This window comes from Erithacus rubecula (genome assembly GCF_903797595.1).
Source record: "Erithacus rubecula genome assembly, chromosome: 1".
In the NCBI taxonomy this organism is placed as follows: Eukaryota; Metazoa; Chordata; class Aves; order Passeriformes; family Muscicapidae; genus Erithacus; species Erithacus rubecula.
In genome coordinates this window covers 34,066,035-34,092,168 of record NC_136658.1, presented here as the reverse complement: position 1 = coordinate 34,092,168, position 26,134 = coordinate 34,066,035, and the positions used below count along the sequence as shown (strand labels likewise).

Sequence of the window (26,134 nt, the reverse complement as noted above, 5' to 3'; positions counted from 1 at the left end):
CCGGGAGGAGGTCCTGCCGATCCGACGAACGTAGGGATGGGAGTCTCAGCCTCACGGAAACGTCCGAGATCTTTCAATAGTGGCTCATTGGTCTGGGGGTGTCATTCTCTTAAACTGCCCTTAAGGTGTGGTGATTAAACAGTTACAAAGGACATATTGCAGGTGACTTGGCTTGTTAGTTGAGATGATCTGTGAACTTGGGTTTGGTGTTGGTTGACTATTTTTGTGAATCTTTTCTTCAACAACAACTTCCAGTAATGGTGGTACTGGGAAACTTCTGGAGATTTACATATAGGGTGTGGCTAACTTGATAGGCAGGCAGCAGCAGGCCGGAAATGAGGGTAAGGGAAAGGGCGGAAATGGTAAGGCGGAAATGAGGTAAGGGGAAGGGCGGAAGGAGGAAGTAACTGGGATAGGGGAAATACAATAAACCAGGGTTTGAATTACATAGGGACTACATTTAACTGGGGAAAAGAACATAACAACTTGATCAAAGAACCAACAAACGAATGAGTGGATAGAATGATAAGTAAGCAACAATCTTTTTAACTCTTCTAGCAATGTTGTTTTATGGTTTTCAGCTAAGACTTTTTACCCACAATCCCCCCTCTTCTCTTTGATCGGGTCTTTGACCCGCATCAAATCACAATTTTCGGTTTCTTGGGGGTATAATTTTGTAGTTCTAGAAATTGGTTTAAAATTTCTTTAGCTGAATCATGTTCTGGGTTTGGGTTCCGATCATCAAAAGTTTAGCTCTCGTTTGATCAGTCATATTTCTTATACTGGTTGTTTGTATAGTGGTATGTATAAGTCCTAATTAGGCCTGGGAGTTAGGCCATGGTAAAAATAAAAGCTTATGACTGCACTGCAACTAAAAAGACTACTTTTTTTTCCCCCAATTATTTTTTTAGGGACCAGAAGTCAATCCCACCAGCTAGTGTCCATTAGAGGGGTCCATTGTTGGTTTCCTACATATGCTATTTTTCGGATTTCTTTAGATATGTTTCGTATTACTTCGCTTTTATCATCAATTCCAGGCAGCATTCGGATTGTCTTAAATTTTCCACAAATACTCCTTCATCAGCCAATAAATAATCTACTGCACGCCGAATTTGATAGACCACTGCTCGGGTTCTGAGTTAACTGTTCGGTAATGTGGTCTAATGCGAGGGCTGTTCGATTAGATATTATTTCTAATACTGCTTGGAGTCTGATGATTCGGTTCAGCATATAAATGGGAGTACGGTATCCCCACGACCCATCCTGTGCCCACGTAGCTGGCCCATATACTTCCATGATGCGTTCAGGTGTCCACACTTGTCCCTTTTTGAGTACTTCAAATTACTTCCTTTTCTTTCGGTTAGCCCTTTTCAAATCGTAAACAAGGAATCCTAATTTAGACCCCGAATTTTTGGGAAGTAGGAAGAATGAAGGTTTTATAATCCCAATTGTACAGCTCCCGGCCCAATCTCCTGGAAGATTGGTATATGCAGTGTCTCCGCATATCCAGAATAGATACTCGGGTGCTGTCCAAAAGGTTTGGTTGGTTTCGGTGGGACATGACCAATACTTGGATAATTCCTCTAATCCCCAAAAGGGATTTATTTTCTTTCCAGCACATTCATGTAAATCATATCCTTCGTGATAAACACATCCTTTTTCCTTTTGGTGTATTGTCCAATATTTGTTTGGCTCCTTATGTATCCACCTTATAATTGACTTTTTTTATAGTTAGGTACCTTTTGCAGGGCATAGTTCCTACAAATGTTCTATATGGGTTTCCAACTCTTTTAATACATTCTTCTCCAATAGGTTTATATTTTAAATTCCATTGTTCTTTCTTTCATTTTTGCTTAGGTAATTGAGATGTTTGGTTAGTTTGCTTCCCATTTTAGAATTTCCAATGGGCTTAAACTGATCCCTTCCCATGGCCAAATCTCAGACATTGTGTATTACCGCATACCCAGCAATTGGTTATATTTAATTCTTTACTAATTCTTTCAACTAAATCTATGAATAATTTTTCCCTAAAGGTATTTCCAATTCGTTTTCCTTTTTGGTATTTATTACTAATTGTTTTTCTTTGATCAAATCTATTAATTCTCCTTGATTATTCTCATGTTCAAAGCAAAACCAGGCTTCCCTATAGGACATTCTCCTGAGCAACCGCTGCCGAAAAGTGGCAGTATTCTTAGCAATCCAATACGTTTTATCCACTTTCTGACAAGTGGAGATCTGGGAATGATTGAAACAGCGGGATTCACGTTGGTGTGAATTCTTATTAGGGACCTTGGGTCTCCCCATCATTATCCGATGGTAACACTTGCTGCATTTAACCTCTTCGCTGCTTATCAGGTTATTTGTTAGCAAGGCCAGCAACACTCCTCTCAAGAGTCCGGTATGAACCTGCTTTCAGTCTCACCGGGCTTGCCTCTTGGAGGTGGGGTCCCCTTGGTAAGATTTTACTTCCCAGAGTTCTCTCATCCCCTTTTTATACTAATTTAGATGTTTTTAGAAAGTGTTCTGTAGGGGAACTTGGTCTTTATGGTTTGGCAACTTCTAATTTGAGGATTTCGACAGAGGATTGAATGATCTACAATCGGAGAAGGATGTATGATACAGCAATTTTGTAACAACAAGAACTTTAGTGAACTACTTGGAACTTGAAAGACTACTGCAGGTGTGCAACAACAACGTTATAACAACAACTAGAGTTAACATAAACTGCGTACAGTAACACTTTGCTTTCAAATTGGAACTGTTCTAAGTCTTTTCAGCTGTCTTTTTCTTTTCGCTTAAACTTAAGTTGGAGGTCTGTAGTTCCTTTTGTAATGGTCCATTCAGGTGCCTTTGGCTGAAATACTGTGGAGTCCGATTCACCAGGGGGAGTGGAATTGGTCCTTTAATTTGTGATATGTGAGTCCAACCTTTTTCTTTTGTTCTTACAGCAGTTGTGTGTAGTTAGGAGGACTAGGAAGGGGCCTTCATACCTAGGAGATAGAGATGTGTGACTTAAGGATTTAACAAGAACCCAGTCCCCAGGGTTGATCTGATGAGCATTTGAATCTAAGGGAGAGGTTTGGGGCAGGTATCCTTTTTTCTTTAGTTGCTCTATTGTTCTTCCAATGATTCTTAAATACTCTTGGGTGGCAGCTTCTCCTTCTAGATAGTTTGCAGAGCTAAAAGGGGTAATTAAAAGGGAAGCCAAACATCATTTCATAGGGTGAAACTCCTATGTCTGCACGCGGTCTGGTCCTAATGCGTAATAGGGCAAGAGGTAGGCATTTGAGCCAATTCATTTGGGTCTCTTCAATTAATTTTGTTAATACATTTTTCAAGGTTTTGTTCATTCTTTCTACTCGGCCGGAACTTTGGGGATGCCATGGAGTATGCAACCTCCATTTCATTCCCAGTGCTTCAATGACTCGATGTAATATATGTGACGTAAAATGTGGGCCTCTATCAGAATCGATGTGATAATTAATCCATATCTAGGAATAATTGTTCAAGGATTATTTTTATGACCACTTCTGAGGTTTCTTTAATAGTGGTGGAAGGCCTCCACCCAATGGGTAAGATGGTCCACAATAACTAATAAATGTTTATATTTTTTGAACTGGGGGCATTTCGGTGAAGTCAATTTGAACACTTTGAAATGGTCTTAATGCTAATTCCCTTCCCCCATATTCAATTTTTCGCATAACTTTTTGATTAGCTTTTTGGCAGATTAAAACACCCTTTAGTTATTGATTTAGCCAGATTATATATCCCAATACAAAAATTTTCTCTGAGGAAGTGGTCACATAATCCTTGAACACCCCCAGTGGGTCAGTTCATGGATTTCTGCCAATACCTTTTTGGCTAGACTTTGTTTAAAAATTTGCGCCCATCTTTCATTACCCATTCTCCTTGATTTCCTTGATGTATTTTTAACTTTTTTATTATCTTTAACTCTTCTTCACTAAAATGGCTTTGTAATTGTGATTTCTCTAGGTGTCTCATTTAATTTAAAGACTTCTATAGGCCCTTCGGAACTTAATGAGACTTCTTTGGCTATTTTGTCAGCATACCGATTTCCTCTTTCTTCTAAGGTATTTCCCTTTTGGTGCCCTCTTATGTGCACAACTGCAATTTCTGTTGGTTTTGAGCAAGGATTCTAATACGGATTTTATTAAGGTTTTATGTACCAAATCTTTCCCCTTTGAGTTAAATACCCGCGTTCTGCCCAGATTTTTCCAAATGTGTGGGACTATTCCAAATGCATATTTTGAATCAGTGTAAATGGTTCCTGGTTTTCCTTCTAATGAGTCTAGACCCCTTTTTAACGCATAGATCTCACAACATTGTGCAGACCAATTGGATGGTAGCTTCCCCTTTTCTATCACTTCTAGCTCTTTTCCTTCTGCTCTTTTTACTACTGCATACCCAGATACCCTTTTCCATCTACTACTCTAGATGAACCATCGGTAAACAATACTTCTCCATATGGCAACGGTTGTACTTTGTAGATCTTCCCCTTACTTTGGTTTGGAAATTTATAAACTCCAGGCCAATTGTGCTCTAGCTCTGGCAAGGGTTCCCCTGAGAGAAATTGTAGCCCGGATTAATACTTTTAGAGGTGGCCAATTCTAAATTACTTGCATTCATTAATATAATTCATATTTTAGTATTCTGGCTTCTGTTAGCCATTGCTGGGCCCCTTGGCTGAGGATAGTCTTAAATCATGTGGAGTATATACTTTAAGTTTTCCCTGAATGTCAGTTTTTGTGCCGTCCTCTATCAAATTACTGCAGCCGCAATTGCTTGGAGACATAGTGGCCATCCTTTTGCTACTGGATCTAATAATTTAGAGAGGTAAGCTATTGGCTTTCAGACAACCCCCCCATTCCTGAGTTAGTACACCGTAAGCTACTCCCCCCTTCAGTGTTCGTGAATAGTTCAAACTCCTTTGTGAGATTCTGGTAAACTTAGGACTGGGGCCGAAGCTAATTTCTCTTTAATTCTTCTAATTGTTTTCGTCTTGTGCAGTCCAATTTATGGGTTCAGGGTTTACTAATTTTTCATAAAGAAATTTTACACTTTGAGTATATTTGTCTAACCATAATTTACAGTATCCAACAAGCCTAAAGTTTTCGAATGTCATGTTTAGTTTTTGGGTCAGAACTGGCTAGTATGCCTGAAATTCTTTCGGGCTCTAACTTTTTGTATCCATTCCAATTATATGACCCAAGGTATGTCACTTCTGGTTCAACGAACTGCAATTTGTTCCGGGATACTTTTAGACCCTTTTCTCCCAGAAAGTTAAGGAGTTTTATACTAGTTGTTCTAAACTAGCTGTTGTTCTTTTCCAGATATTAACAAATCATCTACATATTGGAGGATTCGTGTCTCATTTTCAGGGGGTGAACTTTGGTCTAATAGTTCTTCTAGAGCCTGTCCGAAAAGATTGGGGACTCAGTAAATCTGAGGTAGACGGGTCCACCTTAATGTTGTTTTCTCTTCCCTCCTGGGTACTCCCACTCGAATGCAAACCAGTCACGGCATTCTTCTGCTAGCGGACACGCCCAAAAGGCATCTTTGAAATAATATGGTGGTGAACCATGCATGTTCCCTGGGAATTTTACTCAACAGAGTGTAAGGGTTAGACACCACAGGATGTCTAGCGATGATTTTTTTTATTAATTTTTCTCAAATCCTGGACTAATCTATATTTTCCTCTGCCTTTTTGACTGCTAAAATTGGGGGTGTTATGGGGGGACATGCATGGTTCTAACACACCTTCCGCCAGAAGGTGGGTCTATAATTGGGGCTAGTCCTTCTCTACCCTTTTCTGATATTGGGTACTGTTTTACCTTGACTGGGGTAGTTCCTTCTTGCATTTGCACTTTTATTGCGTGATGTCTAAAAAGCCAGTTTTCCCTTCTTCTGCCCATACTTGGGGATGTGATTTCACTTATATCTCTTTCGGTCAATTTCATAATACGCACAACCATCCTCCCATTTTCTGGAATAACTGCTATTCCTAACTTAACTTGTAAATCTCTCCCTAACAAATTCTTTCTTTCTAAATGTGGTAAATAATCATCTCTGCCACACACTGTTTAAAGTTTCCTTTAACTCTACTCCTTCAATTATTGGTGCTTTGAAGGGTGTCCCTTCAGCTCCTATTACTTCGCACGTTCGATTACTAATATGGACTCCTACTGGAAGATCTTTCAAACTGGGACCGATCAGCTCCCGTGTCAACTAAGAACTCAAAACTTAAATTCTGGGGCCAACATTGAGGTTTATCAAGGGCTCATCTAGATGTTTCATTGGGTCCCCTAAAGGGAAGAGCCCCTGACACCCCTAATCTTCCCCTCTCAGAATCTTTTCTAAATTTTCCTGTTCTTTTTTCAATTGCTTCATCGATGGCAATCTTTTTACAGTACCTTTTGAGATGACCCACTTCACCACAGTAATAACATCTGCCCTGAAATTTTCCGACCTTCTGCCAAGGGTTGGGCATTAGAACCTCCTGCGCCTGGCGCAATCTTAGGTTCTCCTTCTCTAGATCCACATGGCTTCTCTAGCTTATTTCCAGTTGCATTTATACATTCTCTAGCTATCGCTACCATCACTCGGGCGTTCGATTTCGCTTTCTCCTCCTGCCCTCTCAGATACACCCTTAGAGCCTCTTTAAGTAGTTCATTTATCCCTTTTTCCTGCCAGTCTTCCATACTTTTCTAATTTCCTTCGGATGTCAGGCCAAGATTTGTGACAAATGTACTCTTAATACTGCTTGGCCCTCCGGACTATCAGGATCTATACTAGAGTACAGCTGAAAGTTCTTCTAACCGCTTTAACCACGCGGATGGGTTCATCTTTTTCTTGTACTGCTCCAAAGGCCAATTTGGGTGTTACTTGGCGAGGAACAGACTCTCTTATTCCCCTCACTATTAAAGCTCGATAGTCAATCATATTCCGCCTCCCCTCTTCTTGGTTTGGGTTCCATACCCGGGTCTGTGAGAGGTAGTTTATAGTCACCCGGTGGTCCTTGCCGGTTTTCCCTCTCCCATATGCGTAGGCCGCTTCTCTAATCATCCTAACTTCCTCTGGGTTGAATAGTATATTTATAACTGAATTCATTTCTCTCCAAGTATAAATGCTAGGTCCCTAAGAACTGATCTACCTGTTCTGCAATGCCTACGGGATCTTCCACTAAATTCCAATTTCTTTTTTAAATCCTCCTCACTTCTGAGGCAGTCAACGGTGCGTCTACAAACCCAAGTCTGCCCTCTATTCCTCCCATAGGGACTTCCCTGAGTGGAAACATTCCTTTCTGCTTTTGCTGCCCTTGACCTCGTATTATATATGGTCCCTCTGCTTGTGTCGGTACAGGGTTCTGTTGATACTGGAGGAAGAGCTACTGTTGGATGGAGATAGACTCAGTTCCCAATTGGAAGGAGGTGAAGGGACACCTATGGTGGAGGGGCCTGAACCAAGGCAGGAGGAATTGGGGTTTGTGGAGATACTAGGGTGAAGGCAGGTTGGGAAGTGGGCACATAGGTAAAAAAGCTGATTTGGAATAGGGGTACTAAGGGAAGGTGGTGACAGGGGAGTTATGCTAGATGCTTGAGGTAGGAGAGGAGGAGAATTGACAAGTGGAACAGAAGAAGGAAAGTAAGTGGGGGTGTTGGTGGGTGGAGAGGAGGTAGGAGGAGAATTGACAGATGGAGCAGAAGGAAGGTTATTGGAAGCATTGGTGGGTAGAGAAACAGCAGGGGGTTCGAAGGAAGTAATGGACGGAAGAGGAGGAAGAGGAGGGTGAAGGGGAGTGACGGTCGGAGGAGGAGGAAGTGGGTAATCGGGGTTATTGACAGGCGGGGGAAGAGGGGGAAGATAATCAAGGGGGTCCCATTTACTTTTATTTTTCTCTTCCTCGTTCCTTTGTCCCTTTTTCTCTACTACTTTACATATCTTTATTGGTTCTTCTTTTGCTCTACTCCCTCTCCAACAAGCTGCGTATTCAAGTTGTTCCACATTTGATCCTCCCCAAGTCTTTAAATATTGATTCAGCATTGTACACATCCATGGATCTTGGGTACCGAACCATGGCCATGCTCTTGGTAAATCTAACTTTGGCCATACTTCAACACAATAATGGATCATTTTTATTTTATCTAACTTTTTAGTAGCTTCACAAGTATCCCACTTATTTAACATTATCGCCAAAGGGCTATCAGGAGGGATGTTCTTTACATTTTTGTTCTCTTTCGCTCTACTCTTTTGACTCATACAAGACCCCATAGTGATTTTTCAAACGGGCCTAACAGAAACTTACTGTGCCTCTACTCGAAAGGAAACAACTGACAGGCAACTAAAGACACACTCAACAAAAAATTTGGCCCTTTCTAACTTAACGTATAATTTCTTTCTTTAAAAAAAAATATACGGTGCCCCTACTTCAAAGCAAATTTAATGACGGGCAACTAAAACAGGGCAAAGGAAAGAGCTGGTCACTACTGGGGTTTACCTATATCCCCCTCCCTATGCTCCTTCCCGGCCCACAGTTAAACTGAGATAGAGCCGGTCTCTAACGGGGCCCCGGTCGCCCCCTCCCTCTACTTTTCTTAGTTCCACTGGTGGGAGTCAGGTAAGGTCCCAGCGGGGCCCGGATACCCCTTCCTAAACCCTCGTCCCTGGGGGGCTCGGTCCCAGCGGGGCGCCGGCTGCCCCTTCCTGCACCCCCCCTTCTTTGAAAATAAACACAGTGGTGGGTCCTAGCGAGGTTCTCTCCTCTTTCCCAACCGACAGAAACCTGGGTCCTAGCGAAGGTTCTCCTTTTTCCCCAAGCAAGAGAAAGCTGGGTCCTAGCAAAGGTTGTCCTTCTTCCCCAAGCAAGAGAAAGCTGAGTCCTAGCGAAGGTTCTCCTTCTTCCCCAAGCAAGAGAAAACTGGGTCCTAGCGAAGGTTCCCCTCCTTCCCCAACCGACAGAAAGCTGGGTCCTAGCGAAGGTTCCCCTCCTTCCCCAACCGACAGAAAGCTGGGTCCTAGCGAAGGTTCTCCTTCTTCCCCAAGCTTGGGCCTAGGCCCCAAGGAGGCGCCTCTTTCATGCTCTAGGCCTTGGTAGGCCTCACTCGCTTCCCCCTTTTCCCGGCCGGCCCCCTCGCGGGAGTCCGGAACCGCGGTACTCAGGGGTCCACACTCGCTTCGGGGGTCTGAGCTGCCAGCCCCCGTCTCATCCACACCACACTCGCTCGCCTCCCGTGCCCGCCACCGGTCTACTTACCGGTGCTCCAGGCGTTGTCCTGGTTCCGCGCAGCTCCGGGTCCGGGGTGGCCAGCTGTCCCAGAGGGCCTCTTCGGGGTGGCGCCTCCCCCTCTGACGTCCTCTTCTGGGCGTGGCCTATCCCGGACGAGCCCCCAAGTTGTAATGAATTTAGCAGGGCCAAGGCCTTTATTAAACAGCTCTTTATTAATGGGGGGTCACAGGGAGTAGGCCCTACGCCTGCTGCTGCTGCTGCCAGGCAACGCCGGGAGGAGGTCCTGCCGATCCCGACGAACGTAGGGATGGGAGTCTCAGCCTCACGGACACGTCCGAGATCTCAATAGTGGCTCATTGGTCTGGGGGTGTCATTCTTCTTAACTGCCCTTAAGGTTGTGGTGATTAAACAGTTACAAAGGACATATTGCAGGTGACTTGGCTTGTTAGTTGAGATGATCTGTGAACTTGGGTTTGGTGTTGGTTGACTATTTTTGTGAATCTTTTCTTCAACAACAACTTCCAGTAATGGTGGTACTGGGAAACTTCTGGAGATTTACATATAGGGTGTGGCTAACTTGATAGGCAGGCAGCAGCAGGCCGGAAATGAGGTAAGGGAAAGGGCGGAAATGGTAAGGCCGGAAATGAGGTAAGGGGAAGGGCGGAAGGAGGAAGTAACTGGGATAGGGGAAATACAATAAACCAGGGTTTGAATTACATAGGGACTACATTTAACTGGGGAAAAGAACATAACAACTTGATCAAAGAACCAACAAACGAATGAGTGGATAGAATGATAAGGTAAGCAACAATCTTTTTAACTCTTCTAGCAATGTTGTTTTATGGTTTTCAGCTAAGACTTTTTACCACAATGCCCAGCCTCTCTGTCAGCCCTGTTTTGTTTCAAGGAGACAACATGAAATTCTGCTTTAACTCACATCTGTTAGACATGGCTTCTGAACTGAAGCAAAGGGTAAAAAACTCTAATATAGTTGGTTTTCTGAATAGAGGGAAGGGAAGGGAAGGGAAGGGAAGGGAAGGGAAGGGAAGGGAAGGGAAGGGAAGGGAAGGGAAGGGAAGGGAAGGGAAGGGAAGGGAAGGGAAGGGAAGGGAAGGGAAGAAAAATGCAATGAGCTTGTTCAGTGACACAGGCTGTAATGAGAGCCTCTGGGCACTGCTCTTCTGTGACAGGCAAGCAATGTTGGTATTGATGGACAGCCTCATCTCCCTCTGTTTTGTGCTAGGAAGGAAGGTTGAAGGAATGTCTTGTCAATTTATTTGCAGATTGCTGTGTCCTGATGAGAAAACAGGCTGAGTTCAGCATCTGCAAGTCTTCTTTCACACATGGTTCCATTAAGCTCTTGAACATTTTAATTCCAAGCTCTAAGTGCAGCAGAGGGGTTGTCCCTGGAGCTCAGCCCCTGCTTCCCTCTTTTGAGAGTCAGCACAAGCTGAGATAGGGAACTTTCTTAGCTCTCTGCTCCATCTGTAGCTGTGCCTTGCTGTCTGAGAGCATAGTTAGTGTGCATCTATGTATAGTTTGTCTTTCTGTTGTTAGATGGCAGTAACTGGATATGTAATCGTTGATGGTTAACTTTTTTTATTGGTGCATATTTGCACTACAGTTAAGGAATCCACTTTAAAGAAGCCATGCAAACAGGAGCTATCAAAATTTGATCTGTCTCTCTCCAGTAATTTGATAGCAAAATAGAGCAGGTTTGCTGCAGGCAGCTCTTAAGAGCACCACTGGAATTTAAGAAATCCATTTATGTCTTCGTTGGCTGTGCCAGCTGTTTGTGGTCAGAGGCACCCCCTTCACCAAATTAACTTTGGATTTAGTTATTAAGCCCTGCACTCAGGTTCTGGCACCATTGAATAGCATCTGCACCATGTAAAAATGTTTTGGCAATTATGAGCCAATTAAGTTTAGCTTGTTCCCTTGTTTGATGCTTCTTACAATATCCATCAAGAAGAATCATGGCTGAAATATTTAGCATATATTAAAAAATCAAAAATGTCTCAGTTTTGCATAATCTGGGGTCTGTTCCTCTTTGCACTGAAGGTTCCTTGAAGAATGAAATTGCAGGGGAAATAATCACTAAAATTTCTTCACAGAAAAATATATAACAAAAGTAATTCTAAATCAGGTATTATTTTATTGTCATTAGGCCACTTGTGTTAAAACCCCCCCGGGCACTCAGGTATTTGAACACTGTCATCTAAGGTTAACTAAACTGATAAAATAGGATTAACAAGGAAATAACAAGGATGGTGGCTTTATCTACAGTCATCTTTACCCTTTCTTTAATTTGTTTGTTTTGGCAAGGGTTCTCCAATGAGATATGAAGCTATTACTTACCCTTTTTTAAACTGTAAGGTCAGATCTACAGATAAAAGCCATTAGTTGGACAGATGGAGACTGTAAAACAACAATATATAGAAACATTCCTTTGTGTAATGTTGTACTATTTTCCCTTTACTTGCTCATTAAAAATTGTGATGCACTTATTGATGAGATTCATGACCACCATTACAGGGTATTTATGGGCCTCACAAACTTTGAATGAAGTAATTTTTGCAGTGCTCATCTCTGTCTGAGAAATTCAACTATTTCTAACAGGTAGATAATGTTATACAGTGTTAAGCTGACTTGCCAGGGTTCTCCTAAGAAAGGTATGACAGGGACTGGGTGGATCCCAGCACAGGACCTCAGCTGCTGCATTCCTCCTTTCTCTTTTTGCTTTTTATAAAGTTCCTAAAACAAGGGTCAAGTACCTTTTGATTGGGGATCTTTAGGCTCTTTCACAGTAGTTGAAGTGATGTTAGAAACGTTCGGTGGTAGTTTAGTGAATGGTTGATACATGCAGCCATTAGGAAAAACATTAATGTGGTTTTCAGGATGTCAGAGAGGAAGGAACAAGCAGAAAGTATTCATCTGTCTGTCCAATTCTACCTTTACAATTTGTTTAAATTACAGCTGTTAAGGGAATCCTTAAACAGAAGCAAAGTAAGTGGTATGTGGAACACCTAGATCACTGATCACAGCTGATGGGATAAAGAGTGAGGTCTTAAAAAGATGAGGTTTAGTAGATACACAGAACCTAGAGGGCTGGAATTTCATCCACGCTGTACTGTCCATGTATTATTGTCCTTACCTGCAGACAGAGGCACCAGAGCAATATAAATGGCAAAAAGCTGTTCCACTAAAGCTAATCTACTTTTATAGTGCATTTCTGCCTGATGATGCACCTTTTGCTCCTGCAGAACTTAATTCTGATAGCATGTAACTCAGTGGCATTTTTGCCATTTGTTTTGTACCGGAATCAATTTTTTTAAAGTATTATCTAGATAAGAATATAACATGTGTATTAAATGAAAAAAAAAAGTCAATGTTGACAGGTGGGAAGCAGCAAATAGTTTTTAAGCACAGAGTTTAAAAATGAGTAAGGTATCAAATAAGGAGCAATTCATCTTGGGATGTGTTCTTTCAATATATCAAATAATGAATGATAAGGAGGGAGATGTAAACACCAAGTTAATTAAATCCTTGGATGATATTGGACCAGGGAGGATAGTGTACATCAGAGCAGATGGAATGAAAGTTCTGAATCATCTGGCAAATTTTAGGAGATGGATGGAAGAAAAGGAAGATGAGTTGGAATAGGCAGAAATGTCAGACAGTTCATCAAAAGAGAAATTGTTGAATAAGAAGAACTGACATGGGCTAAGGCAATTGTTAGGCTTGTACTTTATAACAGCCTTTTGTCTGTGTGCATTAAAGTGTGAAACCTGCTAGAATCATAAAATCATTGAGGTTGGGACTAAACCTCCAAGAGTCCAACCTGTCACCAAACATCACTAAGTCAACTAAACCATTACACTAAGTGCCTTGTATAGTCATTTTTTGAACACTTCCAGGGATGGTGACTCCACCACTTCCCTGGGTAGCCCATTCCAATGCTTAACCATTCTTTCAGTGAAAAAATTCTTTATCATGTCCAGCCTGAGCCTCCCCTGGCACAGCCTGAGTCTATGTCCTTTTGTTCTGTTGCTGGTTGCCTGGGAGGAGACTGGCTACAGCCTCCTTTCAGGTAGCTATAGAGTGTGATAAGTCCCTCCTGTGCTTCCTTTTCTCCAGGCTGAACAACCCCAGCTCCCTCAGTCACTCCTCATAGTACTTACTCCATGCCATTCATCAGCTTCATTGCCCTTGTATGTCTGGATTCATTCCAGCAGCTTTCTTTAAATGAGGGACCCAAAACTGAACAAGTAAACTTAAGCATTAAGCTATTTAAACTTAAACTAAACCCTGTCTCATGGAGGAGAGTTCTGAGAATGTGTTGCTTTCTGGTTTCACCAAAACAAAGAACATTAACTGAGGATGTAAGTGACATTCTGGAAATGACAGTGGATAAGCACAAGAGATGAGTTAAAAGTGTGGACTTCTCCTCCTCTCTGGCTGGTCAAAACTGTCATTTTAAGTTAGACCTGAGACAGCCCTGGGATCTGCATCTCACAATGATGACAAACATGATGGGGATCAGTGTGGAAGTGCAGGACACTGATTTTCTGCAAGAAGTTTCATATATTGTGAATTGTTGTGTATAATGATAGGACCAGTCCTATCATCAGTGGTGTTTCTCTGTATATTTGCAGAGCAATTTCAGGGGTTCTGGTTGATAGGAACTGATACTGAACCTACAGAAGAGGTTCCTTTGGCTTAGACCCTGACTCTGTGCCAGAGGCATTCATTCTGCTGTGATGCCCAGACTCTGCTCTGCTCAGTTACCTTGTCCTGCAGCAGTGTCTCACACCAAGTGGGTTGTAAACCTCAGGATATTTATGAAAAAATGAGGGTGGGAAGGGTGGGGAAAATAATTCTGTATTTACAGTAATTAAAAACTAGTCCCATATATCTGTGTCTGTCACCAAGTCACTCACCTCTTTTTTTTGGGATCACCTGTACTCTGTAAGTTTCTCATAGAGAAATGCTAAAAAGTAAGGCTCTGTTAATATGAGCACATAAAGTAAGAGCTTAAAGGAATTTAAAAATTCAAAGGGTAAAAATTTCTTTATTTTGAATAACCCAAGGCAGCTGCACAGAGGCATGTTTGTATGGCTAGAAAGGTAATATCAATGGCACTGCCACCTATGAACAATAATGTCATTATCCAGGGCCTTGGCAGGACTGAAACTGGAACACTACAGACAATAATAGGCCATTCACTCTAAAAATTAGAACTGGAAATAAGAAGTTGGAGCATAGTCAGAGAAAAACAAGAGGTCAAGATAGTCAGGACTGCATTGAGCTCATCTATGATGTAATGCAGTATATTTTCTGGTAGATGATAAGCTTCTGCCAATGAATCTATGTGCAGACTCATCTGTAGGCTTCTGTTGACTTCAGAAATCCCTGCTCCAAGCTGGGTGATCTCATCCTTAGTCTGCCATTTTATTCCAACTGTGTATGGTTCACTCTACTGCTGGGCAGGTGTTCTTTCTTCACATTTTGACCTTGCCAGTTTTCTGTATCCCCTTCCAGATAAGAGAGTCTCTGCCTAAGGAAATGAGCTTGTCTGACCATCACTGAACATCTGGAATCCATCTGAAGTTGCATTATCACTGTCTTGCAGACCTCTCTCTTCAACTGTCAGAGGAATAGTTAGAGAATTTCTTTCTAGGCTTTCTGGCAGCTAAATTCAAGCAATTCAAGATATTTTACAGACCCCAAGCCAGTAATGAGCTGCTTCATGAATCTGCCCCAAAGGAAACTTAGTCCCACAGGCACAATCACTGGCCTGTACAGGATGTGAGGCTCATGGAGAATATTTTTACTTAAAGGAAGTATATCTGAGACATTTCTTTTAAAAAGAGAGTTTTTCAAATAAAAGGCGGGCTTGTGACTGGACAAAGTCACTTTGTTTACCTAGTGAAAGCCCTAAGACAGAAAAGAGTCAGCAGTGAGACATGGCAGTTTTTTCTAGGGGATTTATTGCATTTTAGATAACATATTTGTGTTTAGGTTTACCAGATATTGAGGATCTCATTTTATTACAGGAGTAACTGCTTCACTCCAACTGCAGAATTTGTTGTGAGATTTGCCTTTCTGTGTTTTTTCTTTATATTCTCTTACTTTTGAGTTCTTCATCTCTTCATTCAGTCCAAAGAGCCTGATCAGGCTGACTTTGGAGAGAACTATGATATTCCTGTCCTTGTCTTCAGATTGATCTGCTGCCAGCTGTATCTGCCAGCACTCAGTCAGCTGCTTCTCTCCTCACCTTTTGTTTCTGCAGATACCTAGCTAGGATTTTAAATCCTGTACTTTGTCTTCCTTGTGATTTGTCAGCCAATTTTTCTTTCCCCATCCCTAAGGTATACTGGACTTGTCTGGAAAGCCTACAGCAATGTGGATGTTTAACTAGAGTGGTCATCTTTTTCCCCCAGCCTAATCTATCTAAAGAAGTATTTTGCCCTTTGGTGTAATAATATCTCTCTTGAGTATATTTGTAACTGGAAAGGAGTTGCCAGGGGAGTCCTAAACTCTCACGTAGTTCTCCCATTCTTATTTCAATTGAAAATACCCAAACCCTGGCTTGTGGGAATTGAGTTAGACTTCCAGTGCTGGTTAATGTGTAATAATTAGAGATGCAAAAAACTTGAAACAGCATCTGAAATCTGCAAAGTGGTTGCATCAATATGCAGTATCAGTACAGAAAGGGGTTGGAGGTCTTTGGAGGTCCTGATCACCCCCTACATTCTATTCCCACTTTTTGACCTCATTCCTGCAGTTCTACTGTACTGTGCTGTGCTCTTCTCCAGAAGCCAGAACAGGGATATATGTCCCAGGGAAGGGCTGTCCCTCCATCTTTATGGCTCCCTCTCCAGCCACATCCTGCCCTTTCTCACAGTGTGTTAGTGCAGACAGTGCTTGGCTGTTGCTACCCACTGTCCTTGTTTGGCTCCACAGCTGTCCATCCAGCTGTTGCTGATTGTGACATGAACATTAACCACCTTGCCTTCCAGACTGCTACAGAAACTGATGCTGCAGGTATTTCCACTGCTGTGGAGACATGGGATATCCTCTCTCAGTGAGTATCATGTACCAAGCAGGGAAGAGGACTAATATTGGCACTACTTCCAGGCCATCTGTTGGATGGCATCACCTCTGAGGTGACCACCAAAGGCAGCAGTACAGGCAACAGAAAGCTTCCTGTAAATATTGAAAGAGACCAAAGATCAGAGATGAGAGTGGATTACTCTAAAGCAGAAATGCAGTTTGCAGTGAGATAAGCAGATAACTGCTGTGTCAGTGAATGGGTTGAGGAGAGATATGGCCAGCACATTCCACCTCATTGCAGCTGCTGGTCTGCAGCATTTTATTACTTAATGATGTAATGGATAAATTTTCAAAAAGCAAGATACAATAGGTGGTGCAGTCATTACAAATGCTCTTCTAATTTTTCTTGATTACCTGAGGCAAAATTTGCAGGACACAAGCTTATAGAGAGGAAAGGTACTTCACAAAACAGAAATTGGAATTGGTAAGGAAAAAGGTGTACAACACAATTTCTTGTTATAATGAAATGAAATTGTGTTTTCTTTAATCAAAGGAATACATTTTGAGAACATTTTATAAAAATGACCTTTAAAAGGTTGCTATGGAGAAGACTTAATGGAACATTAATTAAGAATATTGACCCAAAAATTAGGTACAGAATGTACATGTACTTTCAGAGAACAAAGTTCTCTCGGTTTATAATTATATTTGATTGCAGTTCTCACAGTGATTTTGCAGACTTTTTAATGGATAAAGTCAGTGGTTTAAACTATTGCTTCTCTCCTGTTATAGTCAGCAATGAGTAGTCAGAAATATGGCCTCTCCTTAAATACTTCAGGTAATGTTTAGATAATTTTACTCAGTTCTGAGGGAAACTAACTTGGTCTGAGAGGTTGCTTTTGGATTGCTGAGGGAGTCATGAACAAGGAAGAGCCATATTTATTTATAAGGTGTCCCCCAGAGGTGAAAGACTTATTTCCTGTTGCTGTCAGTGGTAGTTCGAGCCCCATGCTTTTTTGAACTTCTCATTCATAGTTAGGAGGTTCCTCTTCTCTTCTCTTCTCTTCTCTTCTCTTCTCTTCTCTTCTCTTCTCTTCTCTTCTCTTCTCTTCTCTTCTCTTCTCTTCTCTTTCTCTTCCTCTTTCTCTTCTCTTCTCTTCTCTTCTCTCTCTCCTCTCCTCTCCTCTCCTCTCCTCTCCCCCTCCTCTCCTCTCCTTCCTCTCCTCTCCTCTCCTCTCCTCCCTCCCTCTCCTCTCCGCTCCTCTCCTCTCCTCTCCTCTCCTCTCCTCTCCTCTCCTCTCCTCCCTCTCCCGCTCCTCTCCTCTCCTCTCCTCTCCTCCTCTCCTCTCCTCTCCTCTCCCTCCTCTCCTCTCCTCTCCTCTCCTCTCCTCTCCTCTCCTCTCCTCTCCTCTCCTCTCCTCTCCTCTCCTCTCCTCTCCTCTCCTCTCCTCTCCTCTCCTCTCCTCTCCTCTCCTCTCCTCTCCTCTCCTCTCCTCTCCTCTCCTCTCCTCTCCTCTCCTCTCCCCTCCTCTCCTGCTCTCTCCTCTCCTCTCCTACTCGCCTCTCCTCTCATCCTCCCTCTCCTCTCCTCTCCTCTCCTCTCCTCTCCTCTCCTCTCCTCTCCTCTCCGCTCCTCTCCTCTCCTCTCCTCTCCTCTCCTCTCCTCTCCTCTCCTCATCCTCTCCGCTCCTCTCCTCTCCTCTCCTCCCTCTCCTCCTCCTCTCTCTCCTCTCCTCTCCTCTCCTCTCCGTCTCCTCTCCCTCTCCTCTCCTCTCCCATCCTCTCCTCGCTCCTCTCCTCCTCTCTCTCCATCTCCTCTCCTCTCCTCTCCTCTTCCTCTCCTCCTCTCTCTCCTCTCCTCCTCCTCCTCCTCTCCTCTCTCCTCTCCTCTCCTCTCCTCGCCTCTCCTCTCACTCCTCTCCTCGCCGCTCTCTCCTCTCCTCTCCTCCTCCGCTCCTCTCCTCTCCTCCCCTCCCCTCACCCCTCCCCTCCCCTCCTCTCCTCCCTCCCTCCCCTCCCCTCCCTCTCCCCTCCCCTCCCCTCCCCTCCCCCTCCCCTCCCCTCCCCTCCCCCTCCCCTCCCCTCCCCTCCCCTCCCCTCCCCTCCCCTCCCTCTCCTCTCCTCTCCTCTCTCTTCTCTTTTCTCTCCTTCTCCTCACTCCTCTGTTACAAGTCCAGCTCCCAAAAGGAGACTGTACAACTTTTGCTGCTGTAGTGTTCCAGCCCACTCCAGTAGAAACTTCTCTAACCTGCACTGTGTGTCATAGCAAACCATGAATCTCACTTTGTGGGTTACAGGAGGACCATTATCCATGAAAACAGGGGTGCCTGCTCAGCTGTTCCACTTTCTTACCCTTATCATCATGCCTTCATAATACTTACTTTTCCTAAGGATGTTGTAGAGCTGGAAATTCTTCTTTAGTTACTTCTGTGCCCTGGAGAGTATAAAAAGTTGGAGAAAGGTGATTTTGTCTTGTTTTGCCCAGTCAGAGAGAAATATATGGAACTGAGATGTACTAAAACTGATGGTTCTTACAGGATTCTAAAAATAATAATGGTTTAGCAGGTTTCTATTTGAAGAGAATTTGTTGCTAATTGATTCTATAGCTTTTTGAGCCATCCATGTTGTTATAATCAGATATTTCACTAGCTGATCAAGGAATCAGCTTTGGTAGAAAAGAGGAGGAAACTTATGCAAGCTCTAGTACATACCATAAGAACATATTTGAAGTTGTAAGGAAAAAAATGTGAATAATTGACCAGAAATTAAACTCAATCAGTTTGAAAAAATCAGGAGAGGATGGCTAATGAAACCTGAATTAGAATCATAACCCTTTGCAATCTTGCACAAAACAGTATATAAATTTAATTGGACCCACTGGGTTTTACAAACTTACTTGTCTAAGGGGCTACTGATTTCTTTAATGGAAACATCATCCTTCACAGTGTCAGGAGAACACATGGGAATCTCTGATCACACATGCCAGATTTTGTGACATTTTTAAACCTTGAAAGCTGTTGTAGCTTTGGAAATCCATGAAATCCAAAGATGGCATGCTTTGTTCACTAGTGGTTCTTTGGTAAAAGGCTCTTGGTAGTGAAATGCTGTCAATAATCACAACCCCTCTGGTAAAATAGTGTCAGAGTGTACACATGAAAATTGAGGCTTACATAGTGACATGAAATATTGTATGTTGACTTCATAAAATGAAGTGGCTGTCTTGATTTTTGCTGCAGAAAATATTTTAAAATCTTTGATAGTAGAAAATGCAGCTTCTTTGAAAAAATCACATAATTTGTAGTAGCTAGGCTTTTACTGATAAATGTGAATTGAGCCTTGGACTCCAAGATGTTCTAGAACAGTCCAGAATCCATTTTGCTTTCTGCAGGCTATGAAAGATTGTCTCATGCAAAAGTTTCAGATTTGGATGGCTTCCAGCAGTCCTTCTCTAATCTCTATTAGGCTGGTGCCCTGAAGAAGGAGTCATGCATCAGGAGCCATTCTGATAGACAAAGCCACACAGCAGAGGCAAACCAACTTAAACTGGAGAAACAGACAACAGATGGGTACAATCAGACAGCAGAATTCAAGAAAACAGTGAAACAATACTGATCCAGAATATGACTGAGCTACAGTGAGCACATCAGCCTGCTTTTTCAGATATCAGAGGAAAGAGGAGTCTTAAGAAAGAATTTGAAGGGAGATAATGAAATAGCTCTGCAGATGTTTACTGAGATTCCTCCCAGGCAAGAAGGAAAATGTGGGAGGAACATGGAGGCACTTGTTTGAATATTTGTCATATGGGGGTGGAAGCTGATATTGTGGGTTATCAGAGAGAAGTGTTTGCATCTCTCTGGTGCAGCAGAGTTAGAGCAGCAGAAGAACATAAGGAAACTTCTTCAGCCATCAGAGAGTTGGTTACTTGTAGTTCTCAGGCTGAATCCATCAGTTCTGAGATGTAGTTGTGGTAGGACAAGTAAAAGAGAAAAGCAAGCATGGGAGAAGTGTTGTTTAATTGATCTTATTATGATTTTGGGGAATGTAGTTATGCTTTTATAAGGAATCAGGGGAGGGATTCAGCTCCCTTAGCTTTACTGACTGTGTTTTGTGACTTGTATCCATAACTTAGTGTGCTCACACAAAGATATTTATACATGTATCTTAGTAAGAACTGAATACCAAGGATATAAAATGTCTTGCTGCTGGTTTAAATCCTTCTTCAGGTGACTTTGGTAAAAGCTTGCCTAAAACTTCAGTCAGACTAGGATTTCACTTTTTGTGCTCTATGCAGTACTTTGTTTCCAGGCATTTTGTTCAGCTTGCAGATGATGATACTGCTTTAATTAAAATTTCCTACGAGCTCTTGATTTAACTCCCCTATCCATCTGTTATTCCACTAATATCCCAGATAATGTCTTACAGTAGCTCCCAGAGAGCCTAGAAAAAAAAAAGGAATAACATCATTGACTGTTGGGTTGTGAAGCACAATCAAAGCATTATCTTTTCTAAGGGCTCCTACACCCTACAGTGCCCACATGGCAGTGAGAGCCAAGTCCAAGAGGTGTGAGCAGGTATCTCCACACATCATTATGCAGTTCCTAATGGAAAATAATGACTTGGATCTCAAAAGCTGCCTATGTCCCTCAGACAGTGTCCCTCAGTTTAGGGGCAGCCCCATGTTAGTGCAGTGGCATTGCCCAGCATTGGAACAAGCTGGTTTAAGTGCTTGTTGGGCTATTTTTGTACCACACTGTAGAATGGGAGCATGCTTTAAATAGAAAAATATCTATAAGATGCTTTTTAATAATGTGCTGTGCTATTTTTTGTGATGTATTCTATTTTGAAGAGTTTTTTTTTTATCTCTTTCTGAGCTAAAAAATTGTCCCACAATAATAAGCAAGAGCACTTCTAAGACTGGAAGTGAATATATCTGAAAAGAACAACTTGTTATTTGAATAAGTTTGCCTAAAGGGCCAATTTCTAAACTTTTAGTAAAATTCCATTCCCTTCCTTCATGTTAATTAAATGAAAGCTGGGGGGATAGGAGAGCATAGCATAGTAGTGTGATATATCTGGGCCACAGCTCAAGAAGCAAAAAGTGATCTTACCCCCCTTGGCTTTTTATTGAGTGCTGTGATATTTCATTTCCAATAATGAACTGCTTTTATGCAAAACTTTTCCATCCTACCAAATGAAAGTAGGAACATGTTGACAGGAAACAAAAATTGCATAATCTCTGCAGAAGTCTATGACTGAATCACTGCTCTGTTCAACCCCATGCCATTTGATATGGCATCAGGAGGCTTCTTGCTTCCACTGGCTTGAATAACAAAAGGATAAATGACCACTGCCATTAAGGCATTAGGTCCACCATTTGTCTCAGTTATAAATTATCCCTGTAGTAAAATGGGATTAAATAGTGCATGTTTATGACCTCCAACAAAATTTTCTAGGGAGATCATGTTATGCTTGGAATCAGTCTTTTCAGGCACTCTGGTGGAGTGGGTTAATGCAGTAGCAATGTTTCTGCAGGTTTTCCCCCATTTCTCTTTTTCAAACTTGGAAGCAGTGACTTCTGGCTGCTTTGTGCTGGACCACATGCAGACACAGCAGGAGGCTCTTGGCTTCTCTGACTGCATCTGCTGTCCAAGCAACTGCTCCTCACTCCCTCAGAGGAAGACACAGTGGGCAAATAGAAATATTTTGCAGGCCAGATGGGGCTAATGGACCACAAACTGGATCATTCTGACCAAAATGCATATTTAATTGCAGGTTGTTTCTTGAATTTCTGGCATGTACTGTGCTTGACTGGTTTCTGGTGACCAGACCTAGTTTTGCATTTTTCCACTCCTGATCATGTCAGTATTATTCAGAGGCACTCAGACTTTCCAAGAATTGCTTAATCCCTCTGCATACCTACATACATACAATCAGGTAGTCCTCAAGCAGTGCAGTTATGTTAAGTGGCACCCCTACAGTATATAACTGTTGTCACATCCACTCTGGTATTTCTGGAAAAATGTGCTTTGATTGGTTGTTTTTTTTTTTTTCACTGGGTTGTGTTTTTCACTCAAAGTGTTGGCTTTAAGTTTGTGTATCCAAAGGAAAGCTGATGCTCCTTGTTCAGAATGCAAGGAATTTCCCTCAAGCCTGTGCTTTTGCCCTTCATACCTTTAGGAATAATTCTCTAGATTTCACTAGCTAGGTGGGGGCTGATTAGGGTAACATGTATATGAGTTGTATGTATATGTATGTATGTATATGTATGTATATGTCAAGGTTGCTGGTCTTTGTTATCTGCTTGTTTTGGGTCTTTTTTCTGGTTTTGACATACTCTTGACATCCCAAAATTAGGTCTCTGTTACATCTGTCACATGCACGTCTGAAACTCGTAATATTTGTGGATTTCTTTCAGAGTATCCCTTGGACCAGATTATTTCAGTGTTACAACCTGCTTCTCAACATTTCCACTGTTGCTTGTTTGAATAAGAGATACTCCTTTACCTCCTCCATAAAATAGTGCAACTTTTAGATCTCTTAAAGCAGCTGCTGCTGCACTCTGCACCAGCAGTGGTATCATTTCATTAGTGGAAAATAAACCCTTGTTAAGTAAATGTGGTATAAAGTGTTATGTAAGAGAAAACATTTAATGAGCAGATACTTAAAGTTATTTTTATATTGTATGCACATGGCCAGTTAAGTTTTTCTTGGCCCCATTGTGTAAAATAATTTGTCTGTCCTAAGTGAGGAGTGAATTTGTTTTTTCTAATATTCCCATCATGGAACTAACATACCTGACATTGCAAAGCTTTGAGATTCTCCAAGGGAACATTTTTAGAATACTGTAGAGACCATAAATTCAGAAATAAGAGCAAGCATATTTAGGTTGAAGATGGCTTAGTTATAAAATTTGGTTGCTTAAAAATATTTCCAATGCCTTCTGATATTGTCTGTGGCTGGGCCTGTGTCTTCTCCCATTCCCTCCAGGTAGGACACCAAGTAAGGAGTTTGTAAGACAGTTAAGGATAGTTGAGGATGAGCCTTCAGATCCATCAGAAAGTTGGTAGTTATCTGTGTTCAATTAATACCCACAGAAGAAGGAACCTAACATATGAGGCAACAATAGCAGAGATCTGGAAAAATATTCCTAAAAAGGACCATATTGGCCAAAGACACCCAGACAAGATGTTGTTTTGGCTGGTAAGATGATGCCAAGGGTCAGACCACAAAACTAAAATAAATGAGATCAGAGTGAGAACTTAAGTTATGGCTAAAATCCAGTCCTTCAAAGGAATTAATCAGATGAGGTTTGGAATGCTTTGTCTGGGACAAGAGATGTCTTCTCTGCCTTTAATTCTCTGGCTGTTGTTATAAAGAAGATGCTTAGGCCCTTTCATGAGATGCGGAGTGTGTGCAGCTTAGTTGTGCAATAAGTACCAGTGTGTGTGTGAAGCTGATGTGTATTGGTGCTTTTTAGTGGACTCAGGCCAAAGCTTGTTCTCTGGGCAAATACTGTTCACTGAGTGCTGGTCCACACTTGGCTGTATTCAGCAGTTACCTAAATAAATTTTTTTAAAAAGTGCTGATCCAGTGAGTCACTCATACACAGAACAGGCCTTGAGTAAATGTCCTCTTCAGATTCTCTTTGTAGCAGTTTCTAAAGATGAATCTGTTACTCAGGTAAGATATGCAGTTGGTTTTCCATAGGTAGAATAGAGTGTATGAAATCTTACAGCCCATAAATTTTGAGCTATGAGTGACCTTGCTCAGATTGCCAGCAGTGTAGGAAAGATCTTGTAGGAGGTCAAACTTCTGAAAATACCTAAAGCCAACTTTCAAATTATAGTCAATGTACTATCCAGTAGTAAACAAAGTATTAAAAATGGATTGGAAATGGGATACAATCTCCTAAATAATGTTTAAAATCAAGTGGACAAAATGGTAATAATAATGATAGGCATGAGTCAAAGGGGAAAAATTCAGCAGTTTTTCTCCTCCTTCAGAAAATGTGTGTAAGATGAACCTCCCAGGCAGACCTAGCCAAACTACTTTCTTTGCTATGTATGATCCACCAAGTCATTGTTTCCAGTCCAGCCCTTTCCTTGCCCTCTAACACCAGACAAAATAGGTAGCCATAATTTAGTCACCTTCACTTGCTCAAATAAAAAATGGCTTGTCTAATCATGGAACATGCCAAGAGATTTTAGATAACACTTTTTCTTACCACCTGTGCATTCATCTTTGTCCACAAAAAGTTTTCAGGAAAAAGAGTTTCACATTCCGCATCCCAAGACTAATAAAAATTTAAAACAAATTCTTTGTGGGGTTTTAATTCCAGCTTGCTTTTCTTCACCTTTGTCTGATCTTAACAGTTTCCTCTAAAAGTGTGCTTTTTTCTCTTTATGCAGACTGTATGTGGATGGACCTTTTGGAAGTCCCTTTGAGGAATCCCTGAACTATGAGGTCAGCCTCTGCGTGGCTGGAGGTATTGGGGTTACACCATTTGCATCTGTGCTCAACACACTGCTGTAAGTGAGCTTAAGCCTTTAAAGCCATCTTGCCCCAGTTTACAGTGCATGTCAGAAAGGCTTTGAGGATCTTAGAAAACTTCCACTGGCACAAGTGAATGATTCCTTGAAAAGATGTAAAAGGACTGGGATGTTCCTGAAGGGCATAACTCCTGTCATACCAGCTCTGTAACCCAAAGAGTTTTGGCAGAGATGTGCCAGAGATGCAACTGACCTGGGACAGTGTCACCAGCCACCAAAGACCATCTTGGGCTCCCTCATTTTCTTTTCCTGAGAGGGTATAGATCACCTTCTCAAAAGCAGGGTACATTTTTGCTGAAAGCCTGGGGCTCAGGTGGATAAAATGACTGTTTTCCTTGTGATGGATTATCCCTGATAGTGTTTAGCAAAAATGTCATGGAACACAAGGATGGGCCAGCAGCAGGTAATTAGATGTTTGCCTCTTCCAGTGTGGTGTTATTCAAGGCTGTAGGAATTTGCACAGACACTGCAAGAAAATGGTAGTGTCCAAAGGATTTTGCAATGTCCATTTATCTGCATAAAGCCATAAATTGACTTCAAAGGAGCTAATTCCATAATCTGTCTTTATAGCCTGTGCAATGTACAATATACAAGGGAATCATTCTGGGAAAAAGTAACAGTCTTAGTCTGCTTCCCTCCTCAGTATTTAAACATCAACAAGGCACTGGTTTAGTGGCTGATCTGCCTGTGTTTTTGCCCTGGCTTGGAAGCAGATATTGGCAGGTGTGCACATGCAAACTGCCTGATGGTGCCAGCACTGCAGAGCAGCCAGGCCAGTCCTGGTGTGTCAAGGACATGCAGGTCTAGGAGAGATCCAAAGCCTGTCCTTGAAATCTTGTTTCCTGCTCCATTGTTTTCCTGTTGTATGTACACAATTTGGTTCATGCCCCTGCCCTTCCCTACACTTAGCTGTTGAACCCTGTGCCCTATTTTAAGAAATTTTAATGTACTTTATGGAAAGCTGGAGGCTTTTATGCACAAGAGTCCATAAATAAAGGCTGCAATGGGCAGTGTAACACAGAAACACACAAGAAATATTACATACACATGATTGTAGAGGGGGATTGCACTTCTGCACAATATATCCTGTTGGAGGTAGACCCAGGCAGGTGTGTCTGAGGTGCTATTTTAATTCCATGCTGGACTTGTTTGCTGAAGTCTTGCAGTCCAGCCTCTTTGTCCAGCTGCAGTGTTTCATCACTGAGAGTAGTGTTTTGTTACTGAAGTGGCATTTCAATACAAAATGCCTTGCATTTTCCCCTTCTTTTATCCCTTTTTATGGTGA

General features: G+C 42.0%; 1 protein-coding gene across 4 annotated transcripts in view; it reads left to right on the top strand.

The window, feature by feature from the left end:
* NOX4 (NADPH oxidase 4) overlaps positions 1 to 26,134 on the top strand; it is a 121,840-nt gene that overhangs the window by 79,738 nt on the left and 15,968 nt on the right. For all 4 annotated transcript variants that reach the window (XM_079304331.1, XM_079304332.1, XM_079304330.1 and 1 more), the window contains one exon: positions 24,709 to 24,828. In XM_079304331.1, the coding sequence (XP_079160457.1) occupies positions 24,709 to 24,828 (120 nt within the window). The remainder of the gene's footprint in view (positions 1 to 24,708; positions 24,829 to 26,134) is intronic.